General features: G+C 40.0%; 1 protein-coding gene across 1 annotated transcript in view; it reads left to right on the top strand.

Moving 5' to 3' along the window:
- The first annotated feature begins 173 nt into the window (after positions 1-173).
- Positions 174-20,956, top strand: part of ZRANB1 (zinc finger RANBP2-type containing 1) — a 47,605-nt gene continuing 26,822 nt past the window's right edge. The window contains exons 1-3 of the mRNA XM_009641073.2: positions 174-327; positions 12,103-12,200; positions 12,963-13,813. Of these exons, the coding sequence (XP_009639368.1) occupies positions 13,000-13,813 (814 nt within the window). The 5' untranslated portion in view covers positions 174-327; positions 12,103-12,200; positions 12,963-12,999. The remainder of the gene's footprint in view (positions 328-12,102; positions 12,201-12,962; positions 13,814-20,956) is intronic.

Here is a 20,956-nt window from a genome sequence, read left to right as displayed (position 1 = left end):
CTGCCAGCCCTCAGCCCCTGTCCCCAGAGAGCTCTCTGAGGAGCAGCGGGCAGGGGAAACGACGGGAGAAAAATTAATCCGGGTCTCCTGCGTGGCAGACGCAGCACGGCCGCTGAGAACTTTTTGCTGCCATGGTGGCTTTCAGTGGTAACAATAATGACAACTTTTTCTAGAATTCTTGGGAGTCCGTGTCATAAACAAATGTGTGACGGGCTCTGCGCGGTGCCTGAACAGTCTCTACTCACTCGCTGCCGACTGTGTCGTACGTGGTGAAGCTGGCATGCGAGTTTAACGCACAGACACGGTCGTTGATGCAGAGATGGGAAGGTGAGATGTCTTCTGTGTGATCTTCTAGCTTCCTCCTTTCTCTGATTCGTACTGTGTGTACGCTCTGGTGCGAGCAGAACCTTGTAGCAGGAGCTCGGGAGAGATTTGTTGCACTTAGTTTTGCTTCTCCTTCTGCTCATCTGGGGTTTTGTCTTTGGTGACTGCAAAAGAGATTTGTGAAGCCCGTGGTTTTTTTCTCCCCCCCCCCCCCCCCCACCGCTTTTCCTCAGACCCCCGCCCTCCCCCCTTTTTCAGTGGCTCTGCAGAAACAGGTAGGCAGCAGGAGGTGTTCTGGAACTCTTGTTTACCTCCTTCTGAAGGCCACGTTGAATTGGTGTCCTGGCATGTGGCGTCTAGCATGTCATATGTAAACGATCACTTCTGATTTAAGTCTGTCACAGCATTAAAAGAGAATAATGCTTTTGGATGCAATGCATTCTGTAGGATTTGTCAAACTCTAATTAGGTGGTGTAATTCTCTCGAAGGTAAAGGCAATAATCTCTTTTTTTCTTTCTTGCGCCGCATAAGGAAGGACAGGCAGATGGGGATGACCAATGAGGCTATAATCTGTTATTGTAGAGTTGTATCCATTAGCATTTTCTCAGAAGTATAATTAAAAATAGTAATTTAATTGGAACGCTGAGCAGCATAAAAGCATCAACAGGATTCATCACAGAAGCATGTCTTAAATTGGAGACTAGTTAAAATGCAGAATTGGTCAAGGCAACATTTTCAGTCTTATTTAGCCTTGTGTGTGGCTGTTCTAATTGTACGTCATTCGATATGTAAATACCTTGGGGATGGGAAATCCCATCCATCTTTGGTGTTCTTTGCGAGATGGATCTGTAAATAAGTCAGAAGTGTAAATAGGGAATACTTCACTGATTGTATGGGAGGTTATTTTTAAATACAGTCAATCAAATAATCAAATGTACCCTCAGGCACTAATGGGAGATTTACTGGCTCCTTCATGTGGTATTAACTTAGGTGTTAAGGTTTCTCTTTCCAGCTTCTCTTTGCCGTATCAGTTTTGCACCGGGTTGAGATTGTGCAGGACTTTAGATCAATATATTCTTTATCGTGATGTACCATCTACTGATCGCAGCAAAGCATTTAAACTGTTACTGCCAGTTCTGTTAGTAATCTCATGCCCCTTCCTCCCCCCAAAATTTGAAGACTGGGCTATTTTGAGCTGTTCAGAATTTAAATCAACAAGTAATCATCTTTTTAACTGCATGAATTATGATCCACAGTCTCCTGGTACTAAAATGGAACTAAACTTTAGTTTGGCAGCTGAAAATGGCTGGCTTAGCTGTAACAGAGTTCTTAATTTTTTATTTTTTTTTTATGTAGTACTACATATGAAGAGGGAAGCGAGGCAAAGTTGAAAAGAGGTTTTTTTCAATGCAGCTGATGAAGAGCTTACAGCTTCACTTGTCAAATGGGATAGGTTGGTAAAATCAGTTAAAGAACAGATAATTATAACTTTGTAATGTCAGTTGAATAAAATTTGTTACACCTTAAAAAGAAAACTTCTGTCTTCTAATTAAGATCTCAAACATTAGGAATTCAGACACTTCTCAGGTACTTTTTTCATAGCACTTCTTGCACAGCTGACGTTGCTTTAACTTGGGCAGAATTGGATTGATTTTTGAGACTGCGTTCATTTTTGCATCATCAGTTGCTGATGCACAGCTTCTCATACATATGTACTTAATTCTTTTGGAACTGTCTTGAGATACAAGATTAATAGTAGGACTGTTATCTCCTTGGTACTTTAAAAGGAGAACTGTAGTACTTCAATGTAAATTCTGAGAATGCCTTTGTCTATAATAATACGGATGACTTTGTATTTCCTACTTCTGTGGCATGGGCAGTTTTTCAGAAGCTCTGTAGTCAAACTGAAGTTGTATCCACCTGGCATTTTTCAAAATAACTTTTTTCCCCGTGCTGCTGTCCCATTTATGCAGAAACTCATTTTGGTGAAGACCAGAGGGAGGAGAGGTGTGGAGGGGGTGGAGTAGGGAATGAGTGGAGTGGCGTTTGAAGAAGGAACTGTCTTCAAGAGGGGGCTGATACGGAGACCTTGGTTCGAGAAAGCAGAAGGAATGTTAGATTTGTTTCTTTTCTTTTTCACAAGGAGCACAGGAAGGTAGTACGTTGGAAAGTGTGGCAGTTGCTGGTATGTGCAGAGTACCTTGCCTGCGAAGCAGCCAACTTTGCAGCCCTTTTGCATCTTCTACTGTACAACAGATATAATTAAGTTGGTATTTTTCCCTTTGGTTATTTGAACTTATCCTGATATAATCTGTTCTGCTTGTTTGTAAAACAAGGATACTACTGCTTTACAACTCCTGCTTTTTTTTTTTTTTTTTTTTTAAATTTCTAGTGAGGTGGAGGGTTTTTTTTGCTGAGAATGGTTGCTAATTTTGCTTGTATTCACACATGCATTTTTAAATTAACAGAAGTTAGTACTTCTAAGACAAATGCTGGAGAAAGCACAGAATTTACCTGTGTCTTTAAGGCTGAGTTCAGAATTGAGCTGAAAATACTTGAAGTAATGAGAGCTAGGTACAAAACGAATACCAGGCATGCCACAACCAGGGGATGGGGGGACTGGAAGGATGGACCCATGTCTGTTTTGATGAGTGTAAGTAGGACTTCTTTCTGAAATGGTCAGTTGTGAGCAAGGAGGCTGCAGTCTTTTTTTTTTTTTTTGTTTTGTTTTTTTTTTTTTTTACTTTTTTTTTTTCTTCTTCCACCATACCAGAGGCCAGTGCAGGGTGATGTATTATTTGGGTTATGTTTGTAAACAAATGTTAGGGTTTAAAAATCCTCCATGTGATTCTTTGACTTTGATTTGATTTAGCATCTATCTTGAGCAGCTGTTTTTAATGAAACAGAAAAAGTCTGAGTTACTGGGATGTTTACAGACACTAAGAAACTTTTCTAAGTTATGTTGGTGTTCTGCTGTCTTCTAGATACTCAGGAGTTACCTTTCCTGAGCTAAAGAAAAATGGTCAGAACCATGGTTTACATGACTCTGGAAAGAAAAATAAACTTGAGTGGTCTGTTTTGTTTTCAGTAGATTGGAACTATTATGATGTATCTTCTAGTGGCTTTGAAGTTGTCTGCACTTTTGTAGGTCCATTCATTTGAAAGCCATGAGGCTCTTGGTGCGTAGTTAGTTGATTATCTTGGAAGCAAAATGACTGTAATGAATTTAATAAATCTGGATAATTCTAGAAAAAATAGGAAATTTGCTTTGTGGAGGTGATAGTTGATGAGAGGATCCTTTTTCCACTGGTTGTAAAGGCTGTGAGTGTGTTATGTAAGTGTTGACTTGTACTTCTTTCAGGCTAATGGGCTTGGAAGGATTTCTTCTGTCTCCATTCATCTCCCCAGTACCTAAGTAGGGATTCAGTAGAGTCAGCTGGCATATTTAGTAGCTGCTGCTATCTGAAAACTCCCTTGAAACAGCTTCAATCTACAGGTCTGAATCTTAAGTCTTCTGCAGTTTTGAGAAGTGTTGAGTATATATTTGTTTTTATGCTAGGCCTTTTCTCATATTTTTTTTCCACACTACCATGATAACTCATGAGTACTTTGTACTGAGCATCTTAACAATGTCTGATTGCCATTTATGCCTTCTGTTGGATGGTCCTGTGGGTTTAGGTTTTGGCTACAAAGGCTTCCCCTCACTACGTGCTTGTTAAGAAGCTAATTTTTTTTGCTTGGGATGGTCTGCTGAACTACTTGCATTTTTTTTTGACATCTGCATTGCTGTTTAGCTTGGCAGGGATAAAAATAATTGTCACCTCGTGGCTTTTAAATCGTTTATTTAAAGAAGATTCTTCAGTGTTGTCTCTCACAGAAAGTTACTCCTGCTCCCCAAAAGCAGGTTTACTGTTTTAGAGCTGTTAGTCTGAAACTTTCTAGCAGTTCGGAGTACCTTGAAGTGATTAACTTGGAGTTGTTCGATACGTATTATGAGCAAAACACAGATTACTAATCATGAGGTTAAAAAAAATAGTGATTTAAAAAACAAAACAAAACAAACCCAAAAAACCAAAACCCAAACTCCTCTAGAAGGAGTTTGAATTTGTTTTCCCTGTGATGTTTGATGCCAGTTCTTTACGCGATGTTAAACAGTGACGTACGCAGTAGTGGGGTTTGTGTGCTGTGATGACATTTTTACTTCTCTCTCCCTCCCTCTGTGTCCCCCCACTGCCTTTTTTTTTTTTATACTTTGCTGTCTAGCCAGTATCTTAAGAGCTTGATAAAATGAGTGTAGCTTGTATGTCTGTCTTGAACTAGAATTAGTCTTAAACATAGCCCAATTGCAAAGGCGTATACCAAAGATGGTCCTTAACTGTATCTGAAAGTGGCTTGCCATTAATTAGGAGGAAACTACACAAAGTTGATGTCGAGTGTGTGTTTCCTTGTTTCATTTGGAGGCAGGTGGTTTTTCTCTACCAAATGGTGAATCTGTCTGCATCTAGCCATGATCTAATTTACGGTCAGCCAGTATTGAGGAGGTCTAGAGGATAATTACTAGAACTGAATGTCAAACGTGCAAGTCTTAATATAATGTTCCTTGGTTGTTGGACAGGTTTAAGTGTTTTTAAGTTTTGATGTCTGACTGCACAGTGTGTTTTTGTTCAGAGCATGACATCTGGTTTTCCTCAGCTGGTGTGAGGATGGCTGAGATCTAAACAAAAGTGAGTCTCATGGTTTTAGGCATATAGTCTAAACACAGATAAACTGTATTTTTATATCTGACCTCACTTGTTATAAAGAATCCCCTTGTTCAACTTGTGTACTTTGACCAGTGCAAATGTCTTCAAAAAACCGAAGTTTTAACAATTCTATTGTGTTTTATTCCATTATATTTGTTACTGTATTGTACATCTTACCCTGAGTTAGTATTCGTCTGTTGCTGACCGTGATGATCAGATTCATTAAATGTTGCTGGCTGTATTTATGTGAATATTCTATCATAGTTCATTATTTTGAGTCACTTTGCTTGGTTTTTGATTAGTATTGTGTGGGAGATGCTGGGTATTATGTAACTGTTGATCTGCTTACTCTCATTTGCCCAAATGGTATTGGTTTCTAAGTAAGCAGTCCTATTTAGTCCATCCTAATGTGTAGTAACATCTCATCTAAATAGTAGTTCACTTTTAATTGAATTTAAACCAAAACAAAAACCCCTGAAAAATGTTAACTCTCTCCTGAAATAAGAAAGGACTGAACTGCAAGCCACTGCTATTGTTTTTTATAGGTTGTTTTCATCAGTTAAGGTTTTCCTAGCTTTTAGTCACAAATTTAATAGAGCTATATGTGTAGTTTGACCCATTTGAGGTGAGTAACAAATAAAACGGAAAGTTGTACTTTGCAAGTTACACAGCAGGATTAACTGTAGTGGTTAAGAGCACAAAAACGCTTCAAGGGATAACATCAAAATAAAAAAAAAAGACAACAGAAAGAGTGATTATTTAGTATTGTCAAATACCTGTTAATTCTGTGAAAAAAGACAACAGAAAGAGTGATTATTTAGTATCACAGAATTAACAGGTATTTGACAATGAGTTTTCAGCTTTTGCAGAAGGGTCTGTTTATAGTTAGGTCTACAGCCTCACCTAAGGTTCACTGTCAATTCTTGTATTTCAGGTGTCTCCTAAGATCTGTAACCTCCCGAATGTTTGACTTCTTACTGCATAGAACATTTGCAAAATTAGGCATCCTCTTGCATTAAAACCACATATAAATTCTCCTGCTCATGCAAAGTCAGGCTTTAAGGTTTATTTGGAATGATAGCAGTTGGGTTGGAAGTGTGAATAGAATATTGAAAAGAAAGCTGAAGCAAAATCAGCGTAATTTTTCTGAATACCATAAATACCTAATAAAGTAGACTTAAGATGCTTTGAAATGAGATGTGAATCCATAAATCAAAATGAATGCTTTTTTTTTAATTGTATGCTAATGAAGCCTGTCAGAATTCACCCAACGGACAGGCTTCTAAATGTTTTCAAATGTTACTACTTACTTTCTCAGCATTTTTTTTTTTTGATTAGGAGAACTGCATTTCTTGCAGCATGTTTGTGAAAGATGAAGTCTTCCGGATTTTAACAAATTGCCCACTCACAAGAGTAGATGAAAAGTGCATAATGAAGGAGGTCATGCCTAAAAATGTGCAGTACGGAGTACTTGTTGACAGCCTAGATTATCAAAACTGAAGAAAAATGTTAAAACTCATTTCATGTACTACGCTATAAATAGTTACTCGGTATAACCAAAATATTTTCAATTTTTCTTATGCACTATTAATGTTACGGTTTGTAGAGTGTGTTGTGATTTACATAGCAATGGCTTGGTCTTTAGTAGAACTGAGATTTGTGCCAATCTTAACTCCATGATGTGCCTCTCAAGACAGCAGCATTCTTCCCGTTATCCCTGTTGTCGGGAGCACAGGAAGAGCACTACTACTCGGAATAGCAAAGGTGATCCTTCTGTGTTTTGAGAGCAGTGCTCTAACTGGGATGAGGATGGGAAGGATTATGCAGTTTGACCAAAGCCTCTGTCTTCCGATGTAGTTCTTGCTTTGTACCTGTATTTTATGAGAAAGGGGTTTCTGTGTTCTGTAACGAGAGCGGCAGTCTGAGACCAGTTCCTACCGTCTGTACTGCAAATAGCCAGCTGGTGTTCTTTGAAGAAATAAAAATTTTTCTAAGCAGAAAAGCCCACTTTATAGAGCAGCTTGTGGAAAATTATTTCTGTGCTCTTTTCTTGACATGACAAAGTACTTTCTTCTTTTTGCTGGTCTGTTTGGGACAGTATCCTTTCATTTTTAAAGAACTGTCCTAACAGCCAAAGCAAGCTATGTGTACTTGTTAAATTCCTTGCTTCTACCTTTGTGTCTTTGCAGTAATGTTTCCGTTCTTCATTATAATATATCGTTATTGCCCTTACTGTAAAGCTTCCAGATTCAGCGCTGATCTGATTTGGTTGTCCCATTGACAAGGTCAATGTTTTTAATTTTTTTTTTTAAACTAATTTGCAGAGACGACAACGGAACTTATTGTTAGTTCCCTTACAAACTACAGAAGCCTAGGTTCAAGCTTTATGCTTTTAATATACTGATCTGTTGAGGCTTATGCTGAATTCTTGAGAAAGCAGTCATGCAAGAATAGCGAATAGTTGAAGGTGGAGTAAGTAACTTTAGCAAGCTAAGAGAAGAAAGGGTCAGTAAAATTCCACCTTAGAAAGTTAGGCAGGGCAAATTTCATGTGAAAATCAATTCTTAATACTTGGCAATAAATTTCTAATAGGTTATTTAAAAATGTAAGTTGTTTTTGTTGAAGCGTATGGACACTGTGATACTTCACAAGGATTCCTGGACCCAGATAACAAAAGTGAATTTGAGCCAGTTAAATAGCAGTGTCTTCTATGCAAGGAATTGTTGAGGAGGTTTTCAGGGAGTTTACAAGTTTGAAAGAAACAATTGGCCTTTTTGATTTAAGTTTGTGTACAGTTCTCTTATCTTCTAGACCTTCCTACTGGCTGTATTGAAAAACTGGCAAAATTTGTGTTTGTTGAGTCCCTTGGTACAGCTTACATGGGCTTTCAAAAGATACTGTGGTTCGAGGCAGCGACAGAGTGGCAGTGTTTATAAATGGATTTGTTTGGAAACAGTGAAATCGAACCATTGCTTTGTTGCCTACTGTGAACGGTTGACTCAGGTTCATCTTCTGCATCTTCTAAAAACGTTCTGCAGTTTTACAGAACAAAAGCAGCTACCACTGTCTGAATTCAGCCTAGTGCAGATCTTACCATAACCACCTAAGGTGATAATCCAGATGTGTGATTTTTAACAGGTTTTCCTTTTACAGCTTTAATTAGAAATCTTGAGTATAAATGAACTTTTCTAAGAAGTGTGCTGATTTTTTTTTATGGGTAATTGGAGGAGAACTCGAGGTGGTGACGTACAAGGGGAACACTTCCGCAAATGTGTCAAAATACGCAGGGTTGATCATAGGCAATTTATCTTGAAAGGCTGTTTGTCCATTGTGTGTATATATAAACTTCACAGCAACATTATCCAGCTGTTAGTGAGCAATTACAGCTGGCAGATTGAGACCCTTTCTTGGTAGATGTGCATTTAAATACACCGTGTTTCATAGTACGTAAAGGATACAGTCAGGGAAAGTGCTGCTGTTGGATCTTTTCCTTTAACTCGCAGTCCTGTTCCTCTCTGCTCCTTTTTGGGGTTGGATGTGTGAAAGGTGTTACTTCTACACTCATAAACTGTCAAGTGAATAGATTCTGCGTTTGGTTATGGAGGCCTCTCTTTCGCTCTGAATAAGATGCTTCTGTTTATTTTGTTCCTCTGAAAAGTTGCTTCAGTGTTTTAAAATAAAAATAAATAACCCAGCCTGCCTTTCTTTTTGGAGCAGCCTAAGAGAAGCAGCTACATTGAGGAGGGTGGATCGCTCTTTGCCTTGCAACTCTTGTTGAAGGCTGAAGTTCCTCCCTAAGCTCCCTTTTCCCTGCAAATACAGAAGCAGTTAGCTTTCTTGGAAAACCCGTACACATGAGCAAAATGAGTTAAGGTGGGAACGCTGATTTGATCCGTATAATCACATAAGGCTTCTGCCAGCACAGATGCCAGCACCATCCCAGCAAAAAATCCATAGCGTAGACTGGTCTAAATCAGCATCTGGCCTGTTTACAGGGAAGGGCTTGATCATTTAATGAAATGGAACTCCATATTGTTCCTTGTTTCAGCCAAAGGAAAAATAACTTCTGGGCACAGTGAATGATTAAATTGAGGGGAGTATAATGTATCCTGTCATAAAAATGTTATTTGAGGGCTTCATTGTTTCTTCCCAGTTTCTGTGTGCTGTTTTGTGTTTTCCCATGCACCTAAAGAGAAGAATATTCTTAAAGGTTGAAAGAAAGCAAAAGAAAAAATTGTGGCTGTTCTAGGTGACCTTTTCTGACTGACTTTATTTAGTAAAAAGGTAATCTGATAATGCTTTGATTTTTTTTTTTTTCTTTGTTACTTGGTTTATCAGAATTTAATGTGTTCTCTTGAATGTACAGAGTTACTCTACTAGTCTGTCTAGGAGGTATTTAGCACAGTATAAACTGATCAATTGGAACGTGCTTGGAGTTTTGTGGGTTTTAATTTCTTGTCTGCTCATGCTTTTTGGACATTAAGGCATGCACCTGCACCTCACAGTCACTGTTGTGCTATTTCCCTGCGAGAGGAGGTACTACGTGATTCAACTTCTCCTCTGCTAGGAATCTAAAATAACAAGTTAACTTGAAGACAGAGTGGCAAAGAAGTAATTCTGAAAAAATGTAACAAGCTTCAAACTGCTCAGTGGCTGGGTGATGATCCTGTATCACCAGTAAATTGGATGGGTCTGGTGTCCCTGGGATGGGATGCAGGTGGGGATCAGACCAAGACCTAAAAGTAAAAAAAACTCTGCAATATATGGAAGTGCTAAATTTCCTCATCTAGCTGTGCCGTAGTGGGTGTTGGCAGAGCTATCGCAGAAGAGAAATTGCATTGCTCCATTGAGCCTTTTTATATTCTTTACTTTGTAATAACCTGAGACCTCGTGTTCGGAGGTAGTGGGCTCATATCTCGGAGGCTTTGGAAGCTGCAGATACTCAGCCTCTCTAAGAATTAGGTCTGAAAGCATCCAGCTTTTTAAGGGGCGCAGAGAATAATTGCAGCTAAAAACCTAATCTCATGATGCATATGAAAGCTTTTCTGTAACACGGTATGTGCTGTGCTAGTTTCATAAATAGTATCTCAGTATTTGTTTAGATAGTTTTTGCAACCAGCTGCTTTTCCACTTGAACAGCAATCTCCTTTCCCAGTCCTAATGTCAGTAAAACAGACGATGCTTTGTTTTCTTGCCCCATCCCAAATGTGGCTTGGGATTTGTTTGCAATGGGAACTGCTGGGTTTAAGGCTTTACAAACCAGGGCAGGTAAGAGACCACTTATAGCTGCAGATCCCTCTTGGGCTTTGTCACCCATTGTATGCTGACCCGGCTTTTGGTTGAAAGCATTACCTATTGAAAACATACCGGCTTCTGCTCAGGTAGAAATGATTCTCAAGCTTGTATCGGGCACTGAAGTATTGGGACAGCCGCTTTCTGGTTGTCCTTGGTAGCACAAGTGAAGCTGCTCTTGGTGGTTCTGCTGGTGGCAGTTGGGAGGTGCACGGCTGGTGCGCTGCTTCCTTCTCTTTTCTGAAAACCGTGTTCAACTGGCTTAAATTCCTAACTGGGAAACGTTAGTATCTCTAAAAATTCTCTACTGTTTATAGGGAGAACAAGCTTATTAAGAAATTTTAAGAGCCATTAAAAAACTTACTTTGTGGACTGGGGAGAAAAGCCTTGACCAAGTGGAGTAGATACCTCTAGCAGTAGGTAACTCCTCCTCATAGGAGGTGTTTTAGCAGAGCTTTAGTTTGTTTATGGAGTACAGAAACTGCTTTTCCTCCAAGTTTCTGAAAAGTCTTCTTTGTGAAATCACTTTTAGTAAAATCAATTTGGCTTTGTATTCCTGTGTATATGTATGTATTTTTCACTTATTTTATTACAGATATGGGGGCCCTAGTATGATCCCACTCCTTTTTTTTTCCTATTATACTTGGGCATGGACATTTATGAGGAACGGTGGAGGGGAAGCAGTAGGAAGTCTAATTGCCTTCTCAGCACATTCCTTAGTCTGACACAGTTTTATAACGTATAGGCGGGAGTGAAGGGCTCTGCAGGCTGTTCAAACAAGCAGTATTAGAACCCGAGTTTTATGAGAAAACTTTATGTGTTCCTCATTGCTCATCTGTTTTCATGCAGCCCAAGTATGGATCGCAGCTGAAAAGGATAGTCCTGCCCTCTCCTCTGTCCGGGCAATGTGATAGCCCCTCATTCATGCAGCCACCTGATCTGGTGAATAGATCAGTCGAGCTGATGGAAAAAACCCATGCTGCCTGCTGGAGTCCACGGAAGGGAGATAGTAGGAGTAAGGGTGACAAATTTAAGTGGACATTTAGTTATGCCTTGGTAGAGCAAGGTGTCTGTGAAGGTATTTCCGTGAAGAATGTACCATCTCGTAAAACACTTCCTAATTGGAGAAGAGGTATAAGCTAATTCTGAGTTCAATGTGTCTAGTTTTGAATTTAATCTTGTTGCGCAAGTTTTCTTTTAAGCTTTTGTTTACTAGGCTCTGGGGTGGTTTTGTTATCCAAGAGAATTGCGGTGTGATGAATGAGAACTGTCAGACAAATTTGTATTTTAAACAGTTTTGCATGCTTAAAAATAGCACATAATTGAGTCTTATATGTAGGATAACAATTCTGTGGTAAGGGAGGAAATAAGTGGTATATATTTTTCTATTTGTCCTTTAGCCTCACCTTTTCCCTCTACTGTGCCTTCTACACGAACTGGAGGGGATCAAAGCTGTTTTGCCTTCCCCATCCTAAGTTTCAGACAAGAGTGCTCATAGATGTTTTGGTGTGAATTTGACATTGCTTCGATCTAATTCTTTTACTTCAGCAGATTGATCACTTGTGTGGCGACTGGCTCTTTATTGGTTCGTTTTAACCAGTCTGTGTGTTAGTCTCAGCAGGTCATGACTGAGTTTAAACAAGTAAATTGGGATCAGAATAGGTGTGGCATTTAATAATTAACTTTCTGGTTGCTCAGGTCCAGTAGGAAACCTATAATGAGTCTGTTTTCATTTTGTTTACAGGCATAGTTATCTGCTTAGTCTCATCCTTCATATTTGGCAATCTGAGGAAAAGGTCTGAGCCAGCATGAAGACAGAATCCCCTCTTCATTAGAGAAAAAGTGAGTTGGAATTGGATTGTAATCTGGATTTGTAGAATGAAAATACTATGTTAGCTTGTCAACACACACAGCTTGTGTGCTTGCTTTCAAGGGATGTTTTAACTTTGTAACACTGCTCTTAATGAGTGATGTCCAGTCAAGGCCTAGTCTTGGTTAAGCACATGTATAAAATTTTCAAATGTATGCATTTTATGTAAACTCCTACACCCTGCTTTTCCAAAAGAACTGCTTACTCATTCTATAACTGCCCACCTGATACACTCCTTCCTTCCAAATCCTGTGAGGTCTTGCAATAGACCTCACAGGATCTAGACTTTGTGTTCCTTTTCTTGCACTGCTGTATTTGTACTGAGTTTTATTTTAGTAATTTAATGTTTGTGACTCGTTTCTGTAGCCATTATGGTCTCCTCTCTTGTATTCTCAGCGCTTAATCCACGTCTGGTTTCTGAATTTATTTTGGAAGCCATTGTGCAAATTTAAGAAATTACAGAAATGCAGGATTTTAGTTTTCATTTCTGCACTAGGAAATCTTGAATTCTGCATTTAAAATGCTGTTAGCTCAAGTCTTACCCCTTTCACAGGGGTTTTTTTCCCCCTAAATGTTCTAATAGTATCAAGAAAAAAAGACTGCCTGTTTGTCTAGCCTAATTTTTATATTTGGTGCAGTACATGTCAACAGGGTTAAATCTCAGTTACTTTTTTTTTTTTTGAAACAGCACCTATGCAACCAATGTGTACTAATGATGTATTCTGATTGCTTAGCTTTCTGCCTGAAGCAGTTCATTTCAAGACGTGCACGATGACAGAGCGTGGAATTAAATGGGCTTGTGAGTATTGTACATACGAAAATTGGCCATCTGCAATCAAATGTACCATGTGTCGTGCTCAGAGACCTAGTGGAACAATTATCACCGAAGATCCGTTTAAAAGTGGTTCAAGTGATATTGGTAGAGACTGGGATCCTACAAGCACTGAAGGAGGGAGTAGTCCTTTGATATGTCCAGATTCTAGCGCCAGACCAAGGGTTAAATCATCTTACAGTATGGAAAGTGCAAATAAATGGTCATGCCACATGTGCACATACTTGAACTGGCCAAGAGCGATAAGGTGTACTCAGTGCTTGTCTCAACGTAGGACCAGGAGTCCCACAGAGTCTCCTCAGTCTTCGGGTTCTGGTTCAAGACCAGTCCCTTTTTCTGTTGATCCATGCGAGGAATATAATGACAGAAATAAACTGAACACAAGGGCTCAGCACTGGACCTGTTCTGTTTGTACATATGAAAACTGGGCGAAGGCCAGGAAATGTGTTGTGTGTGATCATCCCAGACCTAACAACATAGAAGCAATAGAACTGGCAGACACGGAGGAAGCTTCTTCAATCATCAACGAGCAAGACAGAGCTCGATGGAGAGGAAGCTGCAGTAGTGGTAATAGCCAAAGAAGATCTCCACCTACAACCAAACGTGAATCTGATGTGAAAATGGACTTCCAAAGAATTGAATTGGCTGGAGCTGTTGGCAGCAAGGAAGAACTTGAAGTTGACTTCAAAAAACTAAAGCAAATAAAAAACAGAATGAAAAAGACTGACTGGCTGTTTCTAAATGCTTGTGTTGGTAAGTTGTTTGCTGCTACCTTATACTGTTATGCCTCTGGTTAAGTATTTTGGGAGAATGAAGAATTAAACTTGACTTCTTGATTTTGAAACAGCCTTTTTTAATCTCTGCATTTTAATTTTAAATAGTAAACCAAATGCAAAAGTTCCTGAAACAGCATCTGCTAAGAGAGGGTGCAGAGTTCATCCATGATCTGAACAGGGTTAGATGTGTTTCCCAACTGTGCTTGGACTTTTTTGACCTTTTGTAGAAATGGATATCCTTGCAAGCAAACCCTGTGGTTCTATGTAATCATTGAAAGGTGGGAAAATTAGAAAACCAGTCTACAGAACAATGTAATGCGTATAGTACTGTAAAAAAAAAAAAAATACCATTACTGGATAATTAAAGTTACTCTTCTTTTTGCAATGGCAAGATATGCTAGTAGAATCAGCAGCTGCAGCTTGGGAGTATTTGTAAACAGTGTAGAGCTTGCAACAGTACAAGATGCTCTGTCAGATGTTAAAAATAACACCAAAATATGTAGCTCCAAGAAACTGCATGTGTAATACTGACCTTGAAAGTAATAATGTTGTATTAGTACAGATACTGTGTTGTAAATGTTTACAGACTTTCTGAAAGTATTTTTGTAGTTGACTGCTTCAAAAAATTCAAATACTGATTTTTGTTTTGTATTTTAGTGCTTTCCTAAGGAAATTCTGGATCACTCTCCCAATGCTGTTAAAGAACAGACATGTGAGAGCAGGGTTTTTTTTTCAGTTATTGACCTTGTGAGTTAACTTTTGTGCTGTAACTTCCCAGAAGCAGATAACTTGTGCCCTAGCATACAAGCAGGCTAAACACTTGAAATACACAACTATTTTTAGAGTAAAACACTTCATTTGAAACTCTGGCGCTACTAGTATGTCTTGTACTGTTCCTTAATGTTTTGTGAAGTCACTTCATGGTTTTTATAATTGAAAAACTATTTTGTGGAGCTGCTTTATTTAATATACTTGATCAGGTATAAATGTTTTTATGGGTATCGTGGGTTTGGTTTCTCTGAGCTAATGAATAGTCCAGTTTATTTTTGTGCTGCGTGAATAGTTGGGCAAGCACATTTCCTCTTGAAAATAGTTAGATGCCTCAATATTTCCTGATGCCTTCAGCTCCTTGCACGCTAGCAGACATGCAGTGCTTTTTTCCTTCTGAAGCGAAGCAATTGAAATTCTGTATGGTATTTCATCAGTTACCGAATACCCAAGATCAATTGTTGGACGTTGTTCCTGTGCCTTACAAGAGTCTATCTGGCATTCAGGTAGCAATTGTATTAAATATTAGGGGTTTTTTTCCTCTGCTTTTTTAAAAGTGAATTTTTTTGAACGATTCCAATGTTACTTAAAATATTTCATGCTCTCAGATAGAATCTGTGTGGGAATGGTTGTGTTTATATTTAAGAATGTGAGTTTTGCAAGTATTTAATGTTGCTTGTGACTATACAATGGTACATGAAACTCAGCTATGTTCATAGAAATTTTGTAAGGCAATAATGTTTTGGATCTTTTAAAGTCAAAATAGTTGGAAAGTATCCGGAAGGGATCTTGATGAGAAAGCCAGAATGCAGATGGAGTTGTGTGCTGATTTTTACTAGTGTTCTGCTGAAAGATTTAATGGATTCCTTTCTGTAACTGAAACAGTTACTATACTTGAATTTTTTTAACTTAGGGAGGAAAAAACCAGCAACCAAAGCTGTTCATTATTAACCCTTCATTTCAGAATTCCCTTTTGCATATCACAGACGTCATATTTTTCCAAATACTCCTTGTAGCAGGGATAACCTTAGGAAGAGAGATGAAAGCTTAATAGATCCTTTTGTAGTTGCCTCTGGGCATTTTGCAGAGTGTATCTGTATTGGAAAGGTGTACCACTTTAACCGGTCATTTTAAAAGCAATAAGCCATATTTGTGCTGGTTGTTTTGTTGTCTTAGTGTGACATACTTAAAACAATTTAACTGTCAATTGAACCATTTTGCCTGAAGCGTATGTTCTTACCATTGAAATCAACTGAGTTACTGTGACTTAGTGAGTTACTGTTCCTCAGCCAGCTGGAGCTCTCGTGAAGTTTTAGCTGAGCTGAACGCTTGTCAATCCTTAGCCAAGCACAATTGTAAAATGGGACAAGTTCCTGTTAAATGTCAGGTAAGGTTGTGAAAATCGATGCAGTAAGAGTTGGTATGTAGTCTGTTACCATGGTCCAGCTTGACAGGTGGTGGTTGGTTAGGATTTGGTAACTCCAGGCTGCGCACCTCCAAGTTCAAGCTCAATCGCTTGCGGAGGGGTCCATTTTGTTTTGAGTCCGTCTTATGTGGGAGAGCTGTATCAGTTTAAAGTTTCTGGATGTACGAAGTGTAGCTTTCCCTGAAGTTAAAAATAAAGATTAGAGGTGCAGGAGTAGGAGTAATTATTGGCAGACTGGTTATTTTCTTGTCTCTTAGAAGATACTATCTTTCAGAAGTTACCGAGGAAAATGTGTGATACTTCAGGACTGTTGTTTACTTGAACTCCCTGTTCTCATCTCAACTCTAGTATAAAATTATTCTTACCAGCTTTTCAATTTAATGTTGAGTTTCATTAAAAACATGTATCAGACTGGTTTTTTTTCCACATCTGTTCTTTTTCGCTGAAACGTGAAGATAGATGTGTATCATGTGTGGATTTAGAAAAGTACCTGTGTGGTTTTGTGGGGTTTTTTGTTTGTTTTGTTGGAGATGCCCATTAATGGTCTACCCACCTCAATAAATAAATATGCCATCAAGGCTTCTATTCCTTGCAAATCTAGGCTGTACAAAATGTGATGAGTGCAACTCCTGCATTTCTGCACGGATAGTTCCTGTGATGGAGGGTATTCTTTCCAAGCCAGAAGGATTAGTGGCATCCCCCTCTCCAACTCTGCAAGTAAATGTACTTGAATGTTATTTTTGTTATTGACTTGGTTTTTGCAGCACTGGGTATATCTGTCAAAGATTCTTCCCCAAAAGGATGAGATATTGAAACTGATTCATTTAGTTAAAATCTATTAAAATCAAAGCAGAACATCTAGTAGGTATGGCTGTTGAATGACTTGCTCGGATTCCCATTTGAATTATTTGAAATACAAATGGCTTTTGCAAAGACACCAATGTTTTCTACCGTACCGGCCTAGTACAAGGTTAAGGTGAGGTCCGAGGTGACTCTCATTTCTTGGGGGAGGGAGGGGAAGCTATTATATATTTAAAAGACAGGCAATGGAGCTTATGTATCGCTCATGGTGTCTTTGTCAAAGAGCCTGTAAGAGAGGTTTGGTGGCCTATGGGGCGTAGGGAGTTGATGCCTAAGAGCAGCAGTGCTGCCGTGGGGCCTGGTGGAGCTGGCTGCAGCTGGCTGTGGATTTAAGTAGTAGAAATGGATGAAGATGGTCATGACTATAAAGCCTTTCTAGCGTTCAGAGTTTGCTTGGGGCTTATGCTCAGTACTTGCTGAAGGTTCCCCTCTCCTGGCACTTCAGGGCTGGTTTTTACAGCAGTGCGCTTGAGCTGTAGCCCACAGATTAAAAGTAAACCACATTTCTTTTCATTTCTCTTCCAATCCTCCTTATTAACTGCTGCAAGAGAGCATGATGATCTCTTTCGGTTCAGGTCAGTAAGGCACCTACTACTATCATGAGCCAGACTTCCCCTGCTGGGGATGGTGGCTCCGAAACTAAGCAGACACGCATTCTTCTTAGCTGTGTGAAAGGAACAACGAAGAGTGCGTTTCTTAAACAAATCCAAAATATTTAGAGCAATCTGTAATGAATCTTGTTTTGCAGTACATCCTTAAAAGGACCGTTAGTACATTCCTAGTATTCCTACATACGTGTCTGCTTGGTTTTTCCTTTGTCGACTACTTTCTCTCTCTTACAGGTGGTGGTGTTTTGGGGTTTTTTTTTTCCTTTTTTTTTTTTAAAATTTTTTTTTGCCTTTGTCCTCTTCTCCCTTAAGTTTTCCGAAATGGTGCCAAATGTGTTACCCAGACATTGACAGACCCTGTGGGAAAGGTGAGTCGTGCTGTCCAGGTTGAGGTACGGAGCGGGCTGGGCAGTGTCCCGCGCTGCTCGGCTGCTGCAGGAGAGCTGGAGGCTGCCTCCCGACCCATGTCTCGCCAAGCACGGGGCTCCCCACTGGCAGCAAAGGCAGTCTGAAGGGACCGACCTGCCATGGTGCTTTCAGCTGGCACTGCCGCCCAAAGCAGTTGTCCTAGCTGCTCGTCCCTGTCCTCCTCCTGGCACGTTTGCGTGCCAACGTACAGCGAAGTGTGCCTGGAAACTAAGCCTGCTAAAAATGAAGCTCGATGAGCTTGATTAGGGGATGTTCTTGGGGGGGGTGGGTGTGCGGTGGTGGTTTTGTTTGATTGTGTTGCTGGTTTAGTACACCCAGATTGGTTTCCTCATCACATCCACCATACAGCTAAACCGTGCTGGGGTTGTTTACGCTGCAGTAAGGGAGTGGGAAGTGTATGGGTGGGAACAAGCTGCTGGGCGCCGGGAAGGGTCACGCACCCTTCCTTGCTGGTGTCAGTTTAGGCTAGGGTGAACTGTTTTGGGGAAGTATAGCATGAATTAGTCACTGACAGGTGACGACCTGCCACACTGGCCTGGGCTGAATGTGGCACACAGTAGCTGTTGGGGTCACTGAGGGGGAAGAGTCCCTGGGGTGAGATGTACAGCCTGGCCTCCTTCCACCGATCCTTTGTGGTACTGCAAGCATGACCCGGCACACTTCTCTGCTGGGCCAGGGTGCAATGATGTAAGCTTACAACTTTCACCCGGGTAGGAAATCTTGTTGTACTGTCATCTGTGTCCTATACATATATTCTATCATAACTACTCTACATGTGAGTGTGTCTGTATGTTTCAGCGTAGGTAAAACACTGCATGCCTTACTCAATGGTAGAAAATCTTAACTCCTGAAACACTTCTATTTTGGTCTCTTGACTTTTTTTTTTTTTAAATGCTCGGTGATAAAAATAATAATGCTAAAAATAATTGAAGAATTGATCAAGTTAAAAATAGTTATTTAAATTTGCCTTGGAAGCACTGATGGTTAACTTAAATACAATTAATGATTTTCCTCTTTCCAGCCTCCCTTTAGGGTGCAACCCTGCAAGCAGCTGATGGGCAACAAGGAATGCAACAAGGGGTGTGGATACCTCTGACAGACAGGCGAGGGGATGAGGGCATCTTTTGACAGTTCTTCTTACACGTGTGTTCCTTTGTCTTGTAATGATGAGTTAGAAACATACTACGTGGACTGTATATAGGGGTAAGAGTTGTTTGCACGGAAAAAAGTAGGTGATAGTCGTACTCTCAGTCATTGAATGGCTTCAAGTTTAAGGTATGTGACTTCTTGGTAGTTAGTTACTTATTTTTAAGCTGATGCAAATTGCTGGAGGCTGATGAAGATGCTGAGGTTCCGTCTCAGGCTGTTACTACCTAGAGAGTGATCTGCTGTTGACTGTGCGCTAATGCTAACAAGGGAGGTCCTGGAAACGAAGGAAGAGGAGAATGAACTGGAGGATGTGATTAGAGGCCCATAAAGGTTTTTCAGACAATCCCTCTCTTTTGTGATGTGTTGTGTTTGCTTGCAAAGGAGTTCTTCCTATAAGAGGAGAAATTCTACTCAGACTGGATGTTTTTGGTGCTCAAAATGCTGAAATTGGAGTAGTTATTGATAGTAAAACTTTTTTTATGGCTGCCTGATGTGCCCCTGGTGAATAGCTGGAAGAGGGAGAGGGCTGAGCTCCAGGGAATGCTACAGCTTGCATGGTCCAACCACTGCTCCTCGGCACTCCCAGTGCTAGAGAAGCAGTAAGATTTTTAACAAGTGTCAGAATTAGGTTTTAAGGTGCCGGTTGATCAGCCCCTCACTTGCTGGAAGGCAGCACTTAAACCAATTTTAGGATCGGTCTGTAGATGAGTAAATGAGAGCGCATATATGATGTTGGCCACTTGCAATTGCATCTGCAGCAGGAGAGAAGCAGCACAGGGCTCCACGTTTCTCATCTGGTGCATATTGCAGAAGGATCTGATGCTACTTCTGACTTTTAAAATGTGTAGTTTGGTTGTTTGAGAAATTTGCCTTCTATTACCAGGCAGTTCACGGAATAGGAAGTTGATTACAATTGTCCCACATACGAGGCACAATGACCTCCTTAAGATGAAGTGTTGCCTTTTGTAGTCTACTCAAGTGTGAGAACGCATTGCTTACTGTAGGGTTGCTACCTCCTTGAATCAAAAAAATCTCGAATCTTTGGGTTGCTCTTTAGATATTTTATCTAAACAGAGGCATCCTCACCCTCTTCCATTAATTTAGCAAAAAATTTATTTTTAGCAGGTATGTTATTGAAATGAATTCTCTTTGGTTTTGTTCTGTTTCAGCTTAATCCCGTTCAACTTTTTCAAAGATTTAGAATGCCTGCCCTGTAGTATATGTGCCTCTTACACAGTGATGCTTTTACAGTTTTTGAGGGTCAGGAGCCTGCTGCAGAATCGGCTACTGTGGGCTGCCTGACCCACTGCTTTCTGCTGCTCTGCAGTTGCTCATTCGTCTCCACAGTAGTTCAACAGAGGTATTGTTGAGGAACCTTTCACTAAATCGACCGCAAATGTGGTTGAAGTGAGGGTTACTATTCTCTGTCCTTACTTGCTTTCAGTCTCTCTCACTGCATATTTAAACCTTGCTGCTCTTGGGAACTGTTGGTGGAGCTGGTGGGCCCCCGTCCTGACCTGCGAAGCACTGCTGCTGCCCAGTTCTGTCTCCCCCAGCCTTTCGGCTGCCCCATAAAAAAACCGGCAGAACTGCATCGGTCTATTTGAAAGAATTTGCCTATTGCATTTGCAAGTTGTGCCAGCCAGTGTGCTCCAGAACTATCAGGAAGATAAATAAAGGCTGCTGCTATAGTATTTTCTCTGGAAACTTATATCTGGCTGTTCCCAAGTCATGGGAACTGTGCAATTAGGGCAAACAGGGTTTAGTTTTCCAGATGTTTGTAAGCTCTTGTGTATTTTCCAAGAACTGCTCTAAACCCTATATAACTATTTACATGTTCTAAAGAATAAATTTAATAGCACCCTAGCTGAAGTAGTTT

The sequence above is a fragment of the Egretta garzetta genome, unplaced genomic scaffold (genome assembly GCF_000687185.1).
Source record: "Egretta garzetta isolate BGI_Z169 unplaced genomic scaffold, ASM68718v1 scaffold386, whole genome shotgun sequence".
NCBI lineage: Eukaryota > Metazoa > Chordata > Aves > Pelecaniformes > Ardeidae > Egretta > Egretta garzetta.
The sequence above is the reverse complement of the archived record's forward strand: the minus strand, read 5'-3'. Positions and strand labels throughout refer to the sequence as shown.